At 45.3% G+C, this 21208-nt stretch overlaps 1 protein-coding gene across 1 annotated transcript in view; it reads left to right on the top strand.

Annotated features, from left to right (window-relative positions):
- Positions 1 to 21208, top strand: part of LOC106582813 (forkhead box protein J3) — an 85435-nt gene that overhangs the window by 19378 nt on the left and 44849 nt on the right. Inside the window, exon 2 of the mRNA XM_014166268.3 lies at positions 8109 to 8565. Coding sequence (XP_014021743.1) covers positions 8242 to 8565 — 324 coding nt within the window. The 5' untranslated portion in view covers positions 8109 to 8241. The remainder of the gene's footprint in view (positions 1 to 8108; positions 8566 to 21208) is intronic.

Here is a 21208-nt window from a genome sequence, read left to right as displayed (position 1 = left end):
TGACTGAACCAAAGCGCCTTGTTCTCCCATTAGAATGGCATTTATATTTGTAGCCCTAAATAGGCCTGACTAGTGTTGTAGCTGTGTGTTGCTCTAGTATCACTCTCCATCTTTGCACAACCTAGCTGCCTAGCCTGAACCCTGTCTCCATTTTGAAATTCAGGACATTATTCCACCTCCTGTGATGTGATTTCTGAGCATGCTCTGCCCACCCAGGTAATTCCTTCGACTCACGCTTGGGCGACTTCAGCTTGTTCTCGTTATTGAACACCATTTCAGTTGCCGCGAGGAAGAGGGCTTGTGCACCGTTATTTGTGACGGCGGTGATATGGGATTTACAAATGCACAGCGTAGTGCTGGAACTCCATGTCAAGACGAAACGGCTTATTCAGGTAGAGTCCGTGCGTTTTTAATTGCAGGAGAACTGCCTGATTTTAATAATGTGAGTTTGCTGTATCTCTACTGACGTGACACTGGGGCCGATCATATCTGGTCCAGAGGCAGTGCCGGCGCCTCCCTCCTTACCCTGCCTCCCCCAGAGCCTGGAATTTAATTGTGGCCTATAGGATGGGATCTGGGGAATGCTGATGAGGGGAAAGGCTCTCAATAATGCCACCAAAACAGTCCTCTTGCCAGTCCCTTAAGTGGTCTATTTGGGATTCAGCAGCAGCCCCTCTCTGTCCTGTCTGTCTCTCTCTCTCTGTGTCCTGTCTGTCTCTCTCTGTCTCCCGCGCCGGCTGCCAGGCTGTCATGGAGTCAAGCTCCCCGGGGGAGAGTGTTAATGCAGGCCCTCAGGCCCGGGGACCAGGGTAATTGGGTTTGCATGGTCGGTGTCAGGGCACCCCCACCGCTCCCTACATAAAGGCCACCTCCCAGCCAAGCTGTTAGGGACAGAAACACAAACCTCTACTGATCACTGGTGTAATTCATTGGAAAGGCTTATTGAATTACTGGAATGCTGTATGTGTTTTTTTTGTGAGGACCTGCTGCAGATTGCACAATGAGCTTGAGGGCCTTGTTTGCCTTCCTGCGTGCGCAGCTCTCTCCAAGCCCAGGCTCAGAACACTACCGTGAAAAATGGCAGACTGCTAATTTCTAATATCCCCAAACGGCGTAATTACTGCAGCTTCCATTCAGAATCCTTTTCTCTTGTTTTCAAGTGCCCAGGGGGTCGCGTTAGCGTTCATAAGTCTGCTGTTTCAAAACACAGACCGTCCAGAAATCTGCCTTTTTTTAACTTCTCTAGGGCCGGCGGAACGAAATCGCGTTATTCAAATACCTTAGAAATGCTATTACTTCAATTTCTCAAACATATGACTATTTTACACCATTTTAAAGACAAGACTCTCGTTAATCTAACCACACTGTCCGATTTCAAAAAGGCTTTACAACGAAAGCAAAACATTAGATTATGTCAGCAGAGTACCCAGCCAGAAATAATCAGACACCCATTTTTCAAGCTAGCATATAATGTCACAAAAACCCAGAAGACAGCTAAATGCAGCACTAACCTTTGATCTTCATCAGATGACACACCTAGGACATTATGTTATACAATACATGCATGTTTTGTTCAATCAAGTTCATATTTATATCAAAAACCAGCTTTTTACATTAGCATGTGACGTTCAGAACTAGCAAACTTCCGGTGAATTTACTAAATTACTCACGATAAACGTTCACAAAAAGCATAACAATTATTTTAAGAATTATAGATACAGAACTCCTCTATGCACTCGATATGTCCGATTTTAAAATAGCTTTTCGGTGAAAGCACATTTTGCAATATTCTCAGTAGATAGCCCGGCATCACAGGGCTAGCTATTTAGACACCCAGCAAGTTTAGCACTCACCAAAGTCAGATTTACTATAAGAAAAATGTTATTACCTTTGCTGTCTTCGTCAGAATGCACTCCCAGGACTTCTACTTCAATAACAAATGTTGGTTTGGTTCAAAATAATCCATTGTTATATCCAAATAGCGGCGTTTTGTTCGTGCGTTCAAGACACTATCCGAAAGGGTAAATAAGGGTTACGAGCATGGCGCATTTCGTGACAAAAAAAATCGAAATATTCCATTACCGTACTTCGAAGCATGTCAACCGCTGTTTAAAATCCATTTTTATGCCATGTTTCTCGTAAAAAAAGCGATAATATTCCGACCGGGAATCTGCATTTAGGTAAACAGACGAAAGAAAATAAAGCATGGGGTCGACTCGGGCACACGCCTAAGCCCATAGTACTCTGATCGGCCACTTGCCAAAAGCGATAATGTGTTTCAGCCAGAGGCTGCCTTGATATCGTTCAGCTTTTTCCCGGGCTCTGAGAGCCTATGGGAGCCGTAGGAAGTGTCACGTTAGAGCAAAGATCCTCAGTCTTCAATAAAAAGAGCCCAGATGAACAACAACTTGTCAGACAGGCCACTTCCCATATAGAATCCTCTCAGGTTTTTGCCTGCCATATGAGTTCTGTTATACTCACAGACACCATTCAAACAGTTTTAGAAACTTTAGGGTGTTTTCTATCCAAAGCCAATAATTATATGCATATTCTAGTTACTGGGCAGGAGTAGTAACCAGATTAAATCGGGTACGTTTTTTATCCGGCCGTGTCAATACTGCCCCCTACCCCCAACAGGTTAAACCCCATTTCAACTGCGTTTTTATGATTGTTTTTTTTGGGGGGGGGGGATTTTTTTTTTTTCTTCAATAGTGATCAGGGGCGTACAGCTTTAGTTTACATTCTCAGACATTGCGTTAGTGCAATGCATTTTTGCTAAAACAATGCATGGCCATCCTATGTCTGTTTATCGTAGAGCGAATGCAGCCTGCTACATTTTCCTAATGTTTTGCTTGAAGTTAATCTCGCATTTTACCGGAGAAAAGTAGGCTACACGAGGATAAATACCGGAGAAAAGTAGGCTACACGAGGATAAATACCAGAGAGAGTAGCTACACACCAGTCAAAGCGCTGTCTGCTGATAGAATGCCAGTTCCTGAATTCTCATTCAAGTGGAGAAGTGCAACTGAAGCTCAAAATTAGTCTGATTCCGAGCAGAGATTACAATAAACATTTTACATCTGTGTTTACAATACAGTACAAGGTATTTCTTATGCGTGAAATCACAATCGGCGTTAACGCGACCCCTGGTGTCTGTTTTGACCAGGTCTTGATGTGGGGTGGGGGGGGGGGGGGTCACAGAGTCAGTTGTCTGTGCTGTAACCTCATGACAGCCTGGAGGCTTGAGCTGCATGGCTGGGCCTCGTCCAACTCTGACGGTATTGGCTGGGCTGGTGTCAGCTGCCTGCTACGGCTTATGTTGACAGGCATGCACATCCATGCAGCCTATTATACTCTGCTTGGTTTGATGCTAAGTGCTTCAAGCACCCCAACTAGTATGTTTTTGCTCAGTGCAACAAGAGCCAAGTTGTTCACATCAACGTGGCCTGAAAAGGGCAAGCGGGCAAAGACGAGTCCCTTCCGTATGGATCTGTGTATTTTAAAGCTTGTGTCTTGAATTGAAATGATCACCTCACCTCTGTTTTGGTAAAAAGCTGAGGGTTGGGAGAAAAGTAACCTCTCAAATTCATACAGCTCTATGGCTGCGAAGACTGGCCATCCATGATATTAACGTTTTAACTGTTTTGAGGTTAGTGTTTGTTTACATTTACATTGTTCACAAACATTGGAGTAAAATTTGCTTGGTCATGAGGCATTTACAAGTTATATTCTTTTAAGAATCAATGGGTACATGTAAGCCCAAACATTTCAGCAACTAACGCTTTAAACTGCCTCACACACAGCATAGTGGCAATCTCCACTGATTGGCAGAATAGTTTTGGAGTATGGTGTTAAGTCTCTGAAGTGGGAGCAGGTGAACCGAGAGAACCCACTTCCCCAACACTATACCATAGACTGCTTCACACAACCACCAAACCCAACCAATTTAATAGACCGCTTCCCAACACCGAAACAGAACTCCAAACGCACAGTTAGCAGCTATCTGCAAACACAGGCCCTGTCTCTGAGCCCAGCTTGGCTGCGGGCTACAATAAGCTGAACAATGTGCTCAGCAGTTTGAGCAGTGAAGCGATAATTGACACATCCTAAAAAATGCAAGTAAGGATTGGGTTATTAATGCTCCCTCTCTTCCTGGCGGTGGTTTCAACGGCACCATTAAACCTTTAATTGAGAAGGAAGACTGAAATTAAAAGTCATTGCCTTGGCACTGCCGTTACCTACTTGAATGTATTTTTTTATGAAGATGAAACCCCCTTGGGGGCGTTCACACGGCACGATTACAAACGCTCACGTTTAATCACAATGGCCAGCCGTGTTCTTCCAAAAATAACTCTTCCAATAAGCCGTTTGCCTCCAGGACTGGAAAAATTGAGGAATCTTCCTTTTGACTGACGGACGGACAGGTGTGCAGGGTTCCCGCCCATCCCCCCCCCCCCCCCCCCCCCCGCATATCACTAAGAAAACGAGGGCTTTTCAAGCAGTGGAATACGGCTGTTGATATGGAAGGTATGGCCTGGGTTTCGGTCGAGAGTGAAGATGATACCAAAAGCTTGTTACCAGGTTACATCACTGTTGTGAGTTGTGTGCCAGATCTTCAGGCGTAGCGGCGGGGGACTCGCTGAGCCATTCCCGTCTCTTTCGCCAAGTTACATTACACTTTTTTTTTTACCTTTTTTTTTTATTTTTATTTTTTATTTTTTTAGTCATTTAACAGACGCTCTTATCCAGCGCGACTTACAGGCGCAATTAGGGTTAAGTGCCTTGCTCAAGGGCACATCAACAGATGTTTCACCCAGTCTGCTCTTCTTCGGTTACTGGCTCAGTGCTGTTAACCGCTAGGCTACCTGCCATCCCTCCCACTACAGGAAGATATCTCTGTCACCACAAGCTTTTCTCTTTCTCCTCTTAGTTTTCCTGTACTCTAACATGCTCAGGGGCAGCATTTAATCACCGGTGGTGTAAATATTTACTGTCGAGTTTTTGACTACCGGTGACGGTGTTTGGTCTTAAGGAGATGTGCAGCACAATCATGGCCATGGGTCTCATGGTCTTGTGTAGCCCGGCAGACATATGCTGTGCTGAGGTGTTAAGTGTGACAGATGCATGGCTGGAGTAAATTGGGGGGGGGGGGGGGAAATTCATTGCAGATAAGTGCAGTAGAAGGAACACTGGTCTGGTACCTATCAAGAGTTTTACGTCTGGAAGTGTGACTGGGAATGTGGAGTCTGGATATCCCTTTCTCCGGGATAGGGAATGATTCAGGATTATGGATATCTACAGGTTTCTACAGCTAGGTAAAGAGAACGTGGTGAGCATAAGGTAGTAGGAAATGTAGCCTATATGGAACTATAAGCAGGTACTGAAACTATCACTTGCCAAGTGTAAGGCTATGCAGCAGACAGTGGGACGGGGTGAGTTTCAAACCCAATTCTTTCCGCTCCATCTCAAGACCGTGAAGGTGTCATCTACTGTGACGTTATGGCGAGGACAGCAGGCTCCATCATTAGTCACCCTGTTGCCTCAGAGGATGACGCCTACTGACAAAAGGGTTTGGCACTACGCAGTGATTGCACTGGGTTTGAGCCACATTGGACTTATTGACAGTGAGGCATGACTGAATCACTGTCGGTGCTCTGTGTAATAAAAAAAGGTAGGGAACTTGTTGGATTAAGGTATTTCAATACCAAATCTGCCATTAATCTGAGGGGGATAAAACCCTTCAAGCGCCACTGAATAGAAATGAATTTGACGAGGCGTTTATTCCTCAGTTGTAAAACGCGCCCCAGAGCACCACACTCAAAACAAATTACAGTTGAGGGAAAAACCCTGCTTTGTGAAAGCGACAGTGACAGACTCAGTCGGATCAAAGCGATTCCATGTGCGGAGTGGTAATCTCCTCCCTGGGTCTCCTAAGTGTCGGGGCCTGAACTCTCTGACCTCTGGATGGTCCTGCCCTTGGCTGCCTGTCACGGAGCCTTGGCCTGATGAAGGCAGAGGGGCTGCTGCCGCTCTTCATCATTCCTGCCACAGCCAGGGTTCACCAATTTAAGACGATTGGCCCTGCAGATTCTGAAACATCTGGATCATTAGCGTAGGGTCAAATGGCGTTCGTCTCAGTGTTGCGGGTGGAGCCACTCATCAACCTGCTGTCTGTCAGCTTGCTGGCCTCTCATGGCAAGCCAATGGGGTCTGGCTGCATCCTAGCCCTGCTTCATCATCCTACTGTAAGGATGCAGCCTATCACTGCCACTGAGCCACATGTTAGAACCAGCTGCAGACAGAGTGAGAGACCATGCAGGGGAAAGTCTGCTAGTTGTATTTCGGGGTATTGTGGCTTGTGTTACAATGTAATTGGTAGTAGAACAATTAGATTCGTATTTTCAATGGTACATAAAGATAATGAGAATAGTGTGTTAATTTGATCTAGGAGAGGGTTGGTCGCCCTGCTATCTCATTTAAAGTGGAAAATGACTCATTAGCAGGACGTGACTCACCTTTTTATTTCAATTAGCTCCAGAGCCACTGTGGCATTTTGGTAGTTTCAGGTAATAAAGCAGCAGTGAGCTTGCATAAGTGCTGCTACTATGTCTCCTCTCACAGATCAGGGTCTTAGTTAACACTAGGCTGAGGCTCCAGTCAGTGACTTGCTGCAGCGTTATAGCCTTGTCTCTGTGAAGGGCATTCCTGCTGCTCCTCAAACTCTCTGAGGTCTGGGAGGTATTTATTACAGCAGGGTGGGCATGTGAGCCACACACACACACACACACACACACAGTGGAGATTCCTCTTTCTCCTGTGGGGCTTTCTCCCCCACCATAGTGCAGTGTCAGTCCTTCACAGGGGGCTTGTTTTGCATGGCTGCCTGCCTTCACCTATCTATGCCTGTAACTTTAGGCCCCTCTCTTCTGCTGCTATTTTAAGCCAGAGAGGGCATCGAGCCCAGCGAGAGAGGGGCTGTTTGTGTGCAAATCAAGGCGGATACAAAGGGCCGAGCATAGGCTAGGACGGTTGGCATGATGACACAGGGCTAGTTGTTTACGGTAGAGGCTCCGCCTGGGGGAGGAGGGTTTACTCCCCTGCAGTCAGAATTCCTCCTGAGCCATTCCCCCATTTGGCTGGCAGTTGTGAAAACAATTCTCCCTCTAGCATTTAACTCTGTCAGCTCTATGGGCAGCAGGGAGTGTGAATGTGCTAACTTGCAGGGGTGGTGGGATATCTTTTATTTTAACAGGTAAATTGACTGAACACTTTCTCATTTACATCAACGACCTGGGGAATAGTTACAGGGGAGAGGGATGACTGAGCCAATTTTAAACTAGGGGTGATTAGGTGGCCATGATGGTATGAATGCCAGATTGGGAAATTAGCCAGGATACCGGCGTTAACACCCCGACTCTTACGATAAGTGCCATGGGATCTTTAGCGACCACAGAGTGTCGGAACACCCGTTTTAACGTCCCATCCGAAAGACGGCACCCTACACAGGGCAACGTCCCCAATCACTGCCCTGGGGCATTGGGATCTCTCTTTTAAGACCAGAGGAAAGGGGGCCTCCTACTGGCACTCCAACTCTACTTCCAGCAGCATCTGGTTTCCCATCCAGGGACTGACAAGGACCCACCCTGCTTAGCTTCAGAAGCAAGCCAGTGGGATGCTCCTGGACTTGAGTTCCTGTGTGCTGGCCTGGGATCGGGATTATGGAGTGTTTGTTAGACAGCCTTGTGTGGTATTGTGAACCATCTCTAACAAAATGTGGCACAGCGTTGGCTACCAATATGTGGATTTAAGGCCAGGCTGAGTCAATCATACCTACCTGTTTTTTTAAAAATTATTATATATATATATATATATATTTTTTTTTCTTCTAGTATCCTGTAAAACGGGAAGCATCCATATGTTTTGAAAGTACCTAAAAGCAGTCAGACGTTTACCTTTTTACTACAGGGAATATACTAATTTAATGCAGTATGTCTAGCTAGCTGCCAGACATTTTGTCTTTTTTTTTTTATGCTCACCAACCTCATTGTTAGTGTAATTTCAAAATGTGTGTAATTGGACTAAACACTACCTGTCTTATCTTCTTCTAGGCCTCACTCAGAGACCGCTAGACAGCTGAGCTGGGGGAACCTTGCCCTCAGCCTCCACTCACCTCACCTGGCCTGCTTTCCACCCATCAACACCCCCCCGCCCCCCCCCAGCCTAGCCCAGCCTGCCGCCGCTATGACGTCGGAGCTGGAGAGTAGTCTGACCTCCATGGATTGGCTGCCTCAGCTGACCATGCGGGCTGCCATCCAGAAGGCGGATGCCCAGGGGGGCCACGGGGGGCAGGGCATGGGCAAGAAGAACGCCATGCTGGACCCCAACACCACGCTGGACCAGGAGGAGGTCCAGCAGCACAAAGACGGCAAGCCGCCCTACAGCTACGCCAGCCTCATCACCTTCGCCATCAACAGCTCGCCAAAGAAGAAGATGACCCTGAGCGAGATTTACCAGTGGATCTGTGACAACTTCCCCTACTACAGGGAGGCAGGCAGCGGCTGGAAGGTACGTACTGTAAGAGGACAGACAGACGAGCTGGAGTAGAACGGATGTCAATTCCCAGCTGATGACATCACCCAGTGTGTGGTTTTGGAACGCTATCGAGTTAGTTTTGTAGACGTGAAGCTCAATGTCTTTCATAACAAGCACCACACTGTAATTTCCCTAAAGCTCAAAGCGAGCTGTACATCCTTTTTGAATAAAAAATTGTAAAAAAATCGGAGCAGCCCTGCGAGAACTGTGAAGTGTAAAATTCTGGATTAATATTCAGAGATGTCCCTATCTGAGCAAACAAAGACTAAATAACTCATTCATGGGTGGTATTATTCATTGCAGATGCCTTGATAGGGAGAAGGCCGTTGTGTAGGAGAGAGCCAGTGCTGTCATCATCATCTCAAGGAGCACATGATATACACAGATGAAGCTATGCTGATTGCCTTTTAAAGAGCCCAGATGGAAAGTGATACAAGAATGAGTTTTCCAATCAGTAGACATTTATAGGAAGGAGGATGTGCGGCACTGGTTTATTGCAGTCAGACATGATGTATGCAGCCCATTTCCTGTGTGCGTCTATGTGGGGAGGGGATAAGAAAGTATCCAGCATTAAATTGATTGATTTAGCTTCATATCAACCATGTTGATATGCATTGTCTTAGATTTTAGATGGGGATTTTAGTGGGATCCCCATTAGCCGACGCCAGTGGCGACAGCTAGTCTTCCTGTGGTCCGGCGCAAAAAAAACAGTTGTATTAGACAAAAATACTTTACTACATTTGTCTTAACTAGGTCGGGGAGAGGTGTTTTTCTTATTTTTTTAGGTAATTCTGTTTGCTTGAGTCATTTGAGATTAATATGATCGTGGGGGGGGGGGGGGGTTCTAAGGTGAAGAATGTAATTGTTTTAAGATGGTCATACTATGGATCATTTAGCTATTTGATTATGAATTTTCGGGCCCCTTTAGGTAAAATTATATATAACAATTATTATTTCATCCGCCATTGAATAACATATTCAGAAATGGCAAACAATGTATCATAAGAAACAAGGTTTTGAGGTGTTTGCCCTATATCTTGGAGATATAAGAAAGCTCAGGAAGTATATATGGGGTGCTCTGGAATGCCGTGTGGGACAATGTGTTCCAGTTCCCGCCAATATCCAGCCACTTCGCACAGCCATTGAAGAGGAGTGGGACAAGATTCCACAGGCCACAATCAACAGATCAACTCTATGTGAAGGAGATGTGTTGTGCTGCACGAGGCAAATGGTGGTCACACCAGATACTGTCTTTCTGATCCACACCCCTACCTATTTTATTTTTATGTATCTGTGACCAAGACTCCTCTGTACTCCCAGTCATGTGAAATCCATAGATTAGGGCCTTATTTATTTCAATTGACTGATTTCCCTTTATGAACTGTAACTCCGTAAAATCTTTGAAATTGTTGTGTAAAATAAAAATACAGAAATTGTTCCGTATAGATTTGTCTAGGTGAAATAATGAATATTTAGGCTACCTCCAACTTCCATTGTAATCATATTCAGATAGCCTTGTCCATCTAGGCCTACTATCCCCTCCTATACCGTAAGCTGGCAACATTAATATTGTGGCAGATTGTGCCCAATGCCAGCCATAATTAGCTATATAGGCTTTAAAGCCTTGGCTACAGGTTAAACAATTTACAACTTTGATTTTCCCCCCCCCCCCCCATCATAACAGTCAAGGGAGGTAAATAACAAGGGGGTAAATAACAGTGGTTTCCTTTGAAAGTGGGTAAATGGGATCTTTCCAAAAATGCCAGACGGATTACAGTACTCCTAATATTCAACAAATAGCATTTGTTCTTCCCATAGGAAGAAAGCAACCACAACTCTCATTTGCGGACTGCGGCGTGGCGGCGGCAACACCGATGAGTGAATAACAGCACACATGGGAAAATGGAGCTTCTGATCAAAGCAAAAATAGCCTACATGAAAGTAGGAGAGAGCGTAAACATTGTTTCTAGTTGAGGTTAGTTGCAAGTCAAGTGTCCTGGCTTCGCATCAGTTTAAAAGACTGACAAGTGACTGAAGTGACCACCTGGGAGCTGTGAGGGAGAGCCGGGGCAGATCAGCTCAATCAGACCACATGACTGAAAGATGTCAATTCTGCCAATGAGAGGATTGCATGAAATATTGTGCATGCATGTTTAGGATTGGACAAAACAGATGAAATGGAGCTTCATGTCAAATGAAATGTCCGTTAGGCTCACGTGGAATTCTTTTTGTTAACTAAAATTTGTAAAAGTTATTGGGGTTATTTTTCGGGGCATCTCATTATCGTCAGTTTTAGTTAGGGAAAGATGGGGATTTGACGAGTTTTCGTCAGTTATTGGCGACGAAATTAACACTCAGTCAATCTCTCCTCTACTTTGAGCCAAGAGAGACTGACATGCTTACTGTTGACATTGCAGAGGTTACTAAGGAATAGTGGATTGTGGGCTGGGTGGTAGCCTAGCGGTTAAGAGGTTGGGCCAGTAACCGAAAGGTCGCTGGTTTGAATCCCGAGCTGACTAGGTTAAATCGGTCTGTGCCCTTAAAAAAAGCACCCTAATTGCTCCTGTAAGTCGCTCTGGATAAGAGCGTCTGCTAAATGACAAACAAAACAAATTGTTAGCCTACACAGTTTGAACATATGTAAAAAGAAGTACTGCATGGTGGTAGAATGTATTTAGGTTGACTATTGAGGCTGTGATGTGAAATGTGGTATCACTACGCATGTTTTGCGGTCTGTTCATTCATGATGTACATTTTCAAAGACGGCATTGTCTTTTAGATGATGGTGAAACATGGTAATTACAAGAGCAACAGTGTTTAATTCAATTAGCCCACTGATAGTCCTGGGAATGCAACCTACTATGATATGTACGCACCTATATAACTCCTTTTCAAACGCTTTTAAAACACGGAAGCCAAATGTGTGAACTATGGATACCACTTCCTCCGTGCTCATGCATTATCATAATTCATATGCGCGTCACTAGAAATCCCTACATTAGCACATTTCTGTTAACCGAAACATCCTGACAAAATACAACATATTACTGGCCTTGTGTGCCTGAACCTTGTAAAACTGCTAAGAAAAAAAACCTGTAACCGAAATGAATGGTTTCTCAATCAGGCAGTCTAGATGCAGTTCTTTTGAAATGAATACCGGGATGCATTCAAAACACCAGGCATTTAAGCAGTTATTCCAATTGCATAGGCTATTCACTGCAGTTTCCAGCCTAGAGTTTTATACTCACTTGAAAACAATAACATTCTTCATTACATTGTAACGTATGGTAGCTTCTCCAGCTGCGTACCCCTGGACTGGTAGGGAGTGCACTCAGCGCAGCCTCTGGAGGCACATAGGGTAGCTACCTATGATTTCCTTATCTAATAAATGTTTTAGTTCGCTGTGTAAATTGACTGGATATATTCACTGCGGTATTAAGCCTAACATTGCGCTTATATGAATTATGGTCTAATATGCGTACACTTCTACTTAGGCTGTAGGTTACATCTCGAGCCTGTCTTTGTACTGTTGCACAATTACACACCTGGCCTCTCCGCTGCCACGGCTATTCCTGGAGTCCCAGGAAAAGCCAGACTACAAAAACTTGTTGGACACTTATTTCAAATGTAGTTTTTTTGCCTAACAGCCTATTGGAGGAGAGATTTGGCTACAACATTAAGAACGGGCAGGGAGATGGAAAGGGGAAGTCCGTCATTTCCTATAGTAGGACCTACTATCTTAACACTGATAAAATCCACCGTATGAGTGGCCTGCTATGGTACCTTGTCCTTCTAAACTGTCAAGAACATACCCAAACTCATCCAAATGGTTGCTACGTCACTGCAGTTTACAACCTATGGACAATAATTGTGTATTCACGAGATGACGACAATAAATTCCTCGTCGCCCTGTTGTAGCCCAGGTATAGCCATTGTGTTGTGTAAAAACATGGCCCTATGCCTAATCACTAGTGAAACTTTGTGTTCCCAGGCACCACAGATCTTAGCCTGGAGGAACTCACTACAGATCTCAACTTTTTTTCTCCCCTTGCACTTTGACAGGTAAATATTGCCCTAATATATTTAGCTAATGAATGGCCTAATATAGGTAACTAATATTGTAGTTTCTTTCTTCAGCTACACATCACAAGCGTCTGTTACAGCTCTCCAATAATAGGCCTGTCCTCTCTTCGTGAAATCCAATGAAAGCTATAGGCTACCAAGCTATAGGACATTTTTTATTTTGATACTTTTTTAATATACTAAGTCTAATGGCCTATTTGTGGAAAGAAGCAGGCTTACTTTTACTAATTTGCTGAATGTGAAACAGGCCTACAGCATAGAAAATGCACGTCAGAAAGTTGAGGACAAAGTGCATTGGTGTGATCACTTTTGGCCGGTTATGATAACACTGTTACGTAGCCTAGATGAGCACAGTGAAAGACCCAGAGCAATTGATAACCGTTAGAAAAATGGAAATCAATTGCAAACCACTTGGGCAATGACATGCTGTAAAGTTTAGCCCAGCGTAAATGGCATTTTTTGTTGAATTGCTACTTTTTTAAATTCTTTAAAAAGAAAATACAAGTTACTTATATATATATATATATATATTGCTCAAAAAAATAAAGGGAACACTTAAACAACACAATGTAACTCCAAGTCAATCACACTTCTGTGAAATCAAACTGTCCACTTAGGAAGCAACACTGATTGACAATACATTTCACATGCTGTTGTGCAAATGGAATAGACAACAGGTGGAAATTATAGGCAATTAGCAAGACACCCCCAATAAAGGAGTGGTTCGGCAGGTGGTGACCACAGACCACTTCTCAGTTCTTATGCTTCCTGGCTGATGTTTTGGTCACTTTTGAATGCTGGCGGTGCTTTCACTCTAGTGGTAGCATGAGACGGAGTCTACAACCCACACAAGTGGCTCAGGTAGTGCAGCTCATTCAGGATGGCACATCAATGCGAGCTGTGGCAAGAAGGTTGCTGTGTCTGTCAGCGTAGTGTCCAGAGCATGGAGGCGCTACCAGGAGACAGGCCAGTACATCAGATGTGGAGGAGGCCGTAGGAGGGCAACAACCCAGCAGCAGGACCGCTACCTCCGCCTTTGTGCAAGGAGGAGCAGGAGAAGCACTGCCAGAGCCCTGCAAAATGACCTCCAGCACGCCACAAATGTGCATGTGTCTGCTCAAACGGTCAGAAACAGACTCCATGAGAGTGGTATGAGGGCCCGACGTCCACAGGTGGGGGTTGTGCTTACAGCCCAATACCGTGCAGGACGTTTGCCAGAGAACACCAAGATTGGCAAATTCGCCACTGGCGCCCTGTGCTCTTCACAGATGAAAGCAGGTTCACACTGAGCACATGTGACAGAGTCTGGAGACGCCGTGGAGAACGTTCTACTGCCTGCAACATCCTCCAGCATGACCGGTTTGGCGGTGGGTCAGTCATGGTGTGGGGTGGCATTTCTTTGGGGGGCCGCACAGCCCTCCATGTGCTCGCCAGAGGTAGCCTGACTGCCATTAGGTACCGAGATGAGATCCTCAGACCCCTTGTGAGACCATATGCTGGTGCGGTTGGCCCTGGGTTCCTCCTAATGCAAGACAATGCTAGACCTCATGTGGCTGGAGTGTGTCAGCAGTTCCTGCAAGAGGAAGGCATTGATGCTATGGACTGGCCCGCCCGTTCCCCAGACCTGAATCCAATTGAGCACATCTGGGACATCATGTCTCGCTCCATCCACCAACGCCACGTTGCACCACAGACTGTCCAGGAGTTGGCGGATGCTTTAGTCCAGGTCTGGGAGGAGATCCCTCAGGAGACCATCCGCCACCTCATCAGGAGCATGCCCAGGCGTTGTAGGGAGGTCATACAGGCACGTGGAGGCCACACGCACTACTGAGCCTCATTTTGACTTGTTTTAAGGACATTACATCAAAGTTGGATCAGCCTGTAGTGTGGTTTTCCACTTTAATTTTGAGTGTGACTCCAAATCCAGACCTCCATGGGTTGATAAATTGGATTTCCATTGATTATTTTTGTGTGATTTTGTTGTCAGCACATTCAACTACGTAAAGAAAAAAGTATTTAATAAGATTATTTATTTCATTCAGATCTAGGATGTGTTTAAGTGTTCCCTTTTAGTTTTTTGAGCAGTATATTTTGTTATGTGCTCTCCTCAAACAATGGCATGGTATTTTTTCACAGTAATAGCTACTGTTAATTGGACACTGCCGTTAGATTAACACGAATTTAAGCTTTCTGCCCATATAAGACATGTCTATGTCCTGGGAAATGTTCTTGTTACTTACGTCATGCTAATCACATTAGCGCATGTTAGCTCAACCGACCCGCGGGGGGGAGAACACCGATCCCATAGAGGTTAACTCTTACACAACTAACCTAATTATCACAACATAACTGCTAGTAGATTGAGCTAACTTAAATTAAATACATATACAATTTCACTTGTTTACTTGACTTTAATACTCTATAAATTGACTCCTTAATTTTTTTTTAACTCGAGCAGGTTTGCCAGGAAGGCACTGCAGTTGGTAAGGAAGGCGTAAGTCGAATCCTTCACTTCTATTGTCTGTGCACATAGCAACGTTAGAAAATGTGGATAGCGTGTGTCTAGATCCTTTCGTGTTTGTGTGAGAGAGGGGTTGATGTGAGCATGTCTGGGCGGGGTGAATGTAGGTCGGATGCAGTCATCACTCCGCTATTCCCCTGGAGAGATGTTGGCGGGCTGCAAGAATTTAGGAGCCAGAGCACGCACGCGTCTGCTCTGTATGATAATGCGGGCTGTGCCTCCGAGATGAGACCGGGCTAATCCAGGCATTTAATCATCTCCATAGAACTCCATTAGCCCACGCTTTTAAGAAATATCAATAAGTGCTGTCAATAGGAACAGCTAATTCATCAAGGTCAAAAAATATGAGCGTGGTCGTTTTTTGAAGGAGCGAATAAGCACACAGCGTCCACGAGCAGGCAATTAAACAGAGGCTTTCTTAAACCCTCTCCAGCTCTCTAAAGCACTTTTGGATATATTTTTGCACTCTTAAGCGATGCAGAAGAGTTATTTTTTTATAGGCCTGTGCTGTAGGTCACACTCTATTAGCTGACGAGAACGATGTTTGGGGACTAGCTAGTACTTGGAGAAACACACTGGCTAGTCCTGACTTATGTTGACCCAGTATGCCTGCCACATGGATACTTGCTTAAGGATACATCGTCCTTTCTATAGTCCCCCCCCCCCCCCCCCTTCATCCCATAGCATATATTTGTACCAACATCACTGAGCATGTTACATGGGAGAATTTATTTATATATATATATATCTCTGTCTGTGCATGTAGTGCTTTTTGTATTCTAAAACAGACCCTTCTGTGTTGTTCCCTCTAGTCCAATTTCAATCTTGCTGCTCAAACTAATCATTCCAGTCTGTCATTGCAGTGTAGGATATGTGGAGCTGGCCCTAATGACTTTCAACAGATTAAAAGGCAAATCAGAGTGATCTGGTCTCTCCCAGGTTAGGATGTCCTGCTTCGCCTGTCCAAAGCTCTTGATGCTGATGAGACTTCTTCTTCTTTTCTATCAAGACGTTTTGGCTGTGGGTCAGTTTCTAAGGTTATGAGTTTCAAACTGGCTGGCTCCTGCCTGAGCGACCACTAATGAATTTAAAGCGATCAAGTTCTACCTGACCTGCTTGGGGTCTCATACATCGGCTCTGCAGTGACTTGTTCTCTCCTCAGACCACACAGCCTGTAGGCTACTGCTGAAATGCATTAGTGTACGATCCTTTTGTTTTGTGACACGTTCGGTATAAGCCTGAGTGTTAAGGTATTAAATGTATAGACACTAGAGGATTACCGGGCACCCAGTCCATGCAAAAGCTCATGTTATCTGCAGAGATCTGAAATCTCTGTTTACAAAACGGGTTTATAATCCCGCTTCAAACCGGCCATCTAATCTGATCAGGCCCTCTGAAAACGTGTGGCCGGCCGGGCCTTGGCAGATGTACGCACCGCTAATGAATTTAAAGCGATCCAAGTTCTACCTGACCTGCTTTGGTCTCATACCTCGGCCCTGCAGTGACTTGTTCTCTCTTTAGACCACACAGCCTATAGGCTACCGCTGAAATGCAGTAGTGTGGGATTCTTTGACGTGTGACACGTTCAGTATAAACCTCGGTGTTAAGGTATTAAATGTATAGATGCTAGGGTGCCCACAGATGACACCAGCGGAACTCCTGTTCGGCCTGCTCCAACTCCGGGAAACCAGCTCGTTAGTGCTCTCGGATGGAACACACCCACGCACGCATGTACACCCAATCCGATAGTCGCTGACTGTGGAGCCGCCCACCTCCGTCTCAAATATTTCTTCCCACACTTTATGTCGTCCAGTGCAGGCAGAAACTCTTTCCCTGCTGCGTTTCTCGCAGGTGAAGGATGTCAAAGAAAACGTGGCGCAATTCTCAACCAGGTTTGAAACGTTTGCTCTTGAACTTTAACTGTTGAGGAGGAGATTGTTGCGACTGGTGTGTTTATTTTTTTTTCTCCGTTTTCCACACCTGCGTGAAGGCAAGCTGGCAAAGAATGGATGCTGATTGCCCTACAAACACCATCTCCCTACTGCATGTCCACATGTCCTCACAGCTACTGTCATGTTGATTAAGAAACGACTCCAGTGTCTAGGAGGCTATAAATCGGCTGGTCTGCAGACTAGAGATGGGGTACGGCGCTGCCTTCTGCAGGGGCCCTGGACAGACCTAGCCTCTTTGATCTCATTATAAAATGCAAATGCGCTTCACCCTAAAGGGATCAAAGGTTCCCCTTCCCATTGGATGGCGCAGGCTTAATAATAGCAGCCTGGAGCGGTTTCTGTTTTTTAAGAAGTGATTTGGGGAGCTGCCTTTCCTCCGGGACATTATTTACTTTGGAGATAATGTTGCTGCTCACTAACATAGTGACTGACTGCAGCACAGAAATCCCAGGCAGCTCCTGTTGCCTATTTTAAATGTGATCAGTCAGGTAAGCTTGTTTTGCGCTTCTCTCTGCCCCTGCTATCTCCCACCTCCAAGCTTGGGTTTCAGGGCGTGGAATGTGAAAGTGTAAAATTGCTTCAACGGTAGACTCTGTGATACCTCCATCTACTTCTCCATTACCCCGCTAAGCAAGCAGTTACATTTTAAACGCTTTGCAGATATTCAATAATTCAGCAGCTGAGATACATATTTAGAGTAACTAATGCTTATTTTCCCCGGTCCCAAAAAATACGACCATTTTAGAACACCGTCTTATCATGCTGTATCAAAGGCACTGACAGTGCAAAGTGTGAGCCCAGTTTTTTGAGATGCATGTGGGATTATTTTTAGCAACTCCGTCTCTCCCCAGATTGTTGTTAATTGTAGATGCAGCAGAAGTGGCTGTGTGGAGGCCCGGTGCCGACTGTGTTGGTGGTGGGAGTGGTAGTGATTCATTCGGCAGCCGGTTTGATCCTGCTGTGTGGCAGGTTCCCGTGTCAGGAAGCTCCTGCCTGGCTGCCCGCCCACCAGCCTCACCTTTCCTCCCCCCACCGCCTCCCCACTGCTCACACTCTGCCCCTTGGAGTGGGCGGAGAGGACATGCTGGCTGGCATGCCTCGCATCCATTTGGCAGGAGCTGTTGTCCCCACACCTCGTTGAGTGAGGAGTCGACTACATTGAGGAACATGAAAGGGCTCGGGGCTCTGGAGCTGTCTCTTGTGGTCCATATGTACTGATTTTGGCTCTGTTTTTTATGTAAACGCGTCTTTTCCCTGCTCATGACCATGACTTCACAGTTCAGTTTATCTATAGGTTCCATTCCATACAAGCAAATCTTAGCCTAAATATTAGCCACCCTTTTTTTTACCGTTTTTCCTTTCCCTGCTGAGCAACACATTTTACCATCCGTCATTAGTCAGGAATTGATCGCCGAAGCTCCCTGGACTGTGATAATGAAATCTGTTTAAAGTCAATGTCTGACTCTGAGACCCCAGTAGTAGTACTGCTGCTGTGCTGTTTATTTCTCCACCGATGGTGTTGGACAGTGATCCACTATTGAGCTCTGGATGGGGTGCATACTTGCTGAGTCACTGCTCCTGGCCTTTCTGAAAAGCAGTGTGTCTCGGTCTGTGTTATGGGGGCATGTTGCTCAGCCGCTGAGTGCTACAACGACACTAAAGCAGTGAGGAAGCAGAATGTGCTCTACAGCTGCTCAGTAGCTGGGGGTAGGGTTTGGGCTGGTACTTTAAGCAATTCAGTGAGACGTTGAAGCACAGTATAGGGATGCATTTTGATTCGCTGAGATTTATATGTTCGTATTTAATAACTGAGGAAAGGGGGTGGTTCTGTATTTTTATGGCTTTTCCAGATTTGTTCGCTTATGTGGCGACTGAGATCATCACCTCCAATGGGCTGTGCCCATGCTTTGTCTCAGATCTGAGGCTGGAAATGGAGACAATTTGGGAGGGAGGGGGAGGGGGGGTGAAATAACCCTAGCTACAGAGTTATGAACTGCAAGGAATTTTAGGCGTTTAAAAAAAAAAAACCTCTTTAAACTAGAAAAAGAATTAGCTTGTCCTCAGGTTCTTCTAAAGGGAAATGGATGGGGAGTATGAGAATCCTTCAGTCATCCTTTTGTACCCAATCAGATTTGGATATTTGTATTTCATTTTTAGATGTGATGTTCTTCTGAGGTGGTGTGTCCATTTTGGCCTTATGGGTGTTCCAGTCATTGTAGCAAGGGCAGCGAGCGTCTAACAGTCCTAAGTGCAGGGCTCTGGTTTGCGCAGTCATGTGACGTCGTCATTTTAATCCTCTATTTAAAGCCTAAACACAAAATGAAAGCGGTTGTCTGATGGTGCTAAACCATCTGACATAAAAAGAAAATGGGGAAAGTTTCATGGAAAAAGCTTTTAAATAAAGGTTAAAATCATGCATGTTACAGGGCCCTAGTATGAGAGATGGTGACGGCTTTACCATGGCTTCAGTATAAGACTGAAAGCCTCTTTACCGGTCTCGTTTTAATTGAAAGCTAGACGTTTTGAATTCAATTCCTACTCATGGCCTTTCGGTGTTAGGTCAGTCTGGGCCTAAGCATGGCCTCTCATAGGTACTGTGATTTCTCCCGGGGGGGGTAGACAGAGAGGGGGTGGAGAGTCGCTGAGCCATGATGAATTCTACATGCTATAAATAGAGCCAAGTCCTTGGAATCCGCCTTTAACTCTGAATCTTCCCTGTTAAATCCACCTAAGCTGGGCTAGGCCGGCTACTGCTGCTGCCGCTGGCTTCTGCTATATAAAAACTATTATTTTCACAAATCCTCCAGAAAACATGAGCGATCAAACAAAACAATCAATGCTCTCGTGTTTTTAATAAAGTATGTGTGACGGATTTCTTCCCTTCTCTCGGCCTCCCGGTCTTTGTTTGATTTCATTAATAATATCCATAATTGAGGTAGTCTGTTCTCCCTGTAGATCGTTTGCCTCCTGTGAAGCTCGCTGCTAATTTGTCAGCTGTTCTCTCGTGCTCTGTTTTTTCCCCCCCTTTTTGAAAGAAGCTCCAGCCAGGACTAATTATTAGAACCTGTGGGAAGGTCCTGGGGAATGAGACTGGCTGGGGATCAGGCCGGAGTTCTGGAGGCTGGCTGAGGTAAGCCCTTCGCTGAGGGTATACCGTTAAACCTGGAGGGTTATCTGCGCTAACAAGCCTATACAGCCACAGTGCAGGTCACCGTCATCTGATAGGAATTAAAAGCAGAGGTAACAAGCTCTAATGATTGATTGGCATGTTAATCTAATCAGCATGGGTAGTAATTATAGTGAGAAGGTTCCTGGCTGATTTATATTTATTTATTTATTTAATTTTTTTTCTCATTTCATCTTTGTTATCATGAGTCCTTTAGCCTCGACGGTAATTACGTAACCCTGATCACCCCTTCGGTCATTGTCCCAGAGCTAATAACCTCACGCTGCCGCTTGCGATCACCGCTTTCTGGAACGACATGAATGTGGTGTGAATGCCAAGATATCTCCACGTGCAAAGCATAACATGGCGACGTATTGATTATTATAATGTCGTCATTGCCACAAATCGGAGAGCTTTTGTACACCTCTCTCTGTACGCCTTGCTCACGTCAGGACGGTCTCTGAGAGTGAAACTTGAACCCCGTGCCTGCGTGTCCTCATTGGGGTCGGTGCTCGACGGAGAGGGGCGACAGTGACACAGCTGTGGCGGCAGAGCGGAACCAGTGATGGATGACATGTCAGGATGGGCTGCTCAGCCTTCCCTCCGCTCCTATTGACAGCCACGACTCTCCCATCCAGCATCAGCATGGCTAATCGCAGGTCACTGCACCCACGGATATGACACATGAATATTGCTGGTTGTAATTGCTCGTTTGTCAATGTCACCGTTTGTCAATGCAAGTTTTCTGCAGTTAATTTATCGAATGAAAGTCCCATTTAACAAACATCAAAGAAATGGTCTAAGTCAATTTGCTACGATGCAGAGGCTGTGTAAGCATAAAGGCTGCAGTAGAAAACCAATGTGGCTCACAGCAGCACAGTTTGACTATGCTTA

The sequence above is a fragment of the Salmo salar genome, chromosome 22, assembly GCF_965601325.2.
Source record: "Salmo salar chromosome 22, fSalSal1, whole genome shotgun sequence".
In the NCBI taxonomy this organism is placed as follows: domain Eukaryota; kingdom Metazoa; phylum Chordata; class Actinopteri; order Salmoniformes; family Salmonidae; genus Salmo; species Salmo salar.
Note: the sequence above shows the minus strand (reverse complement) of the source record. Positions and strands in the feature narration are given on the sequence as shown.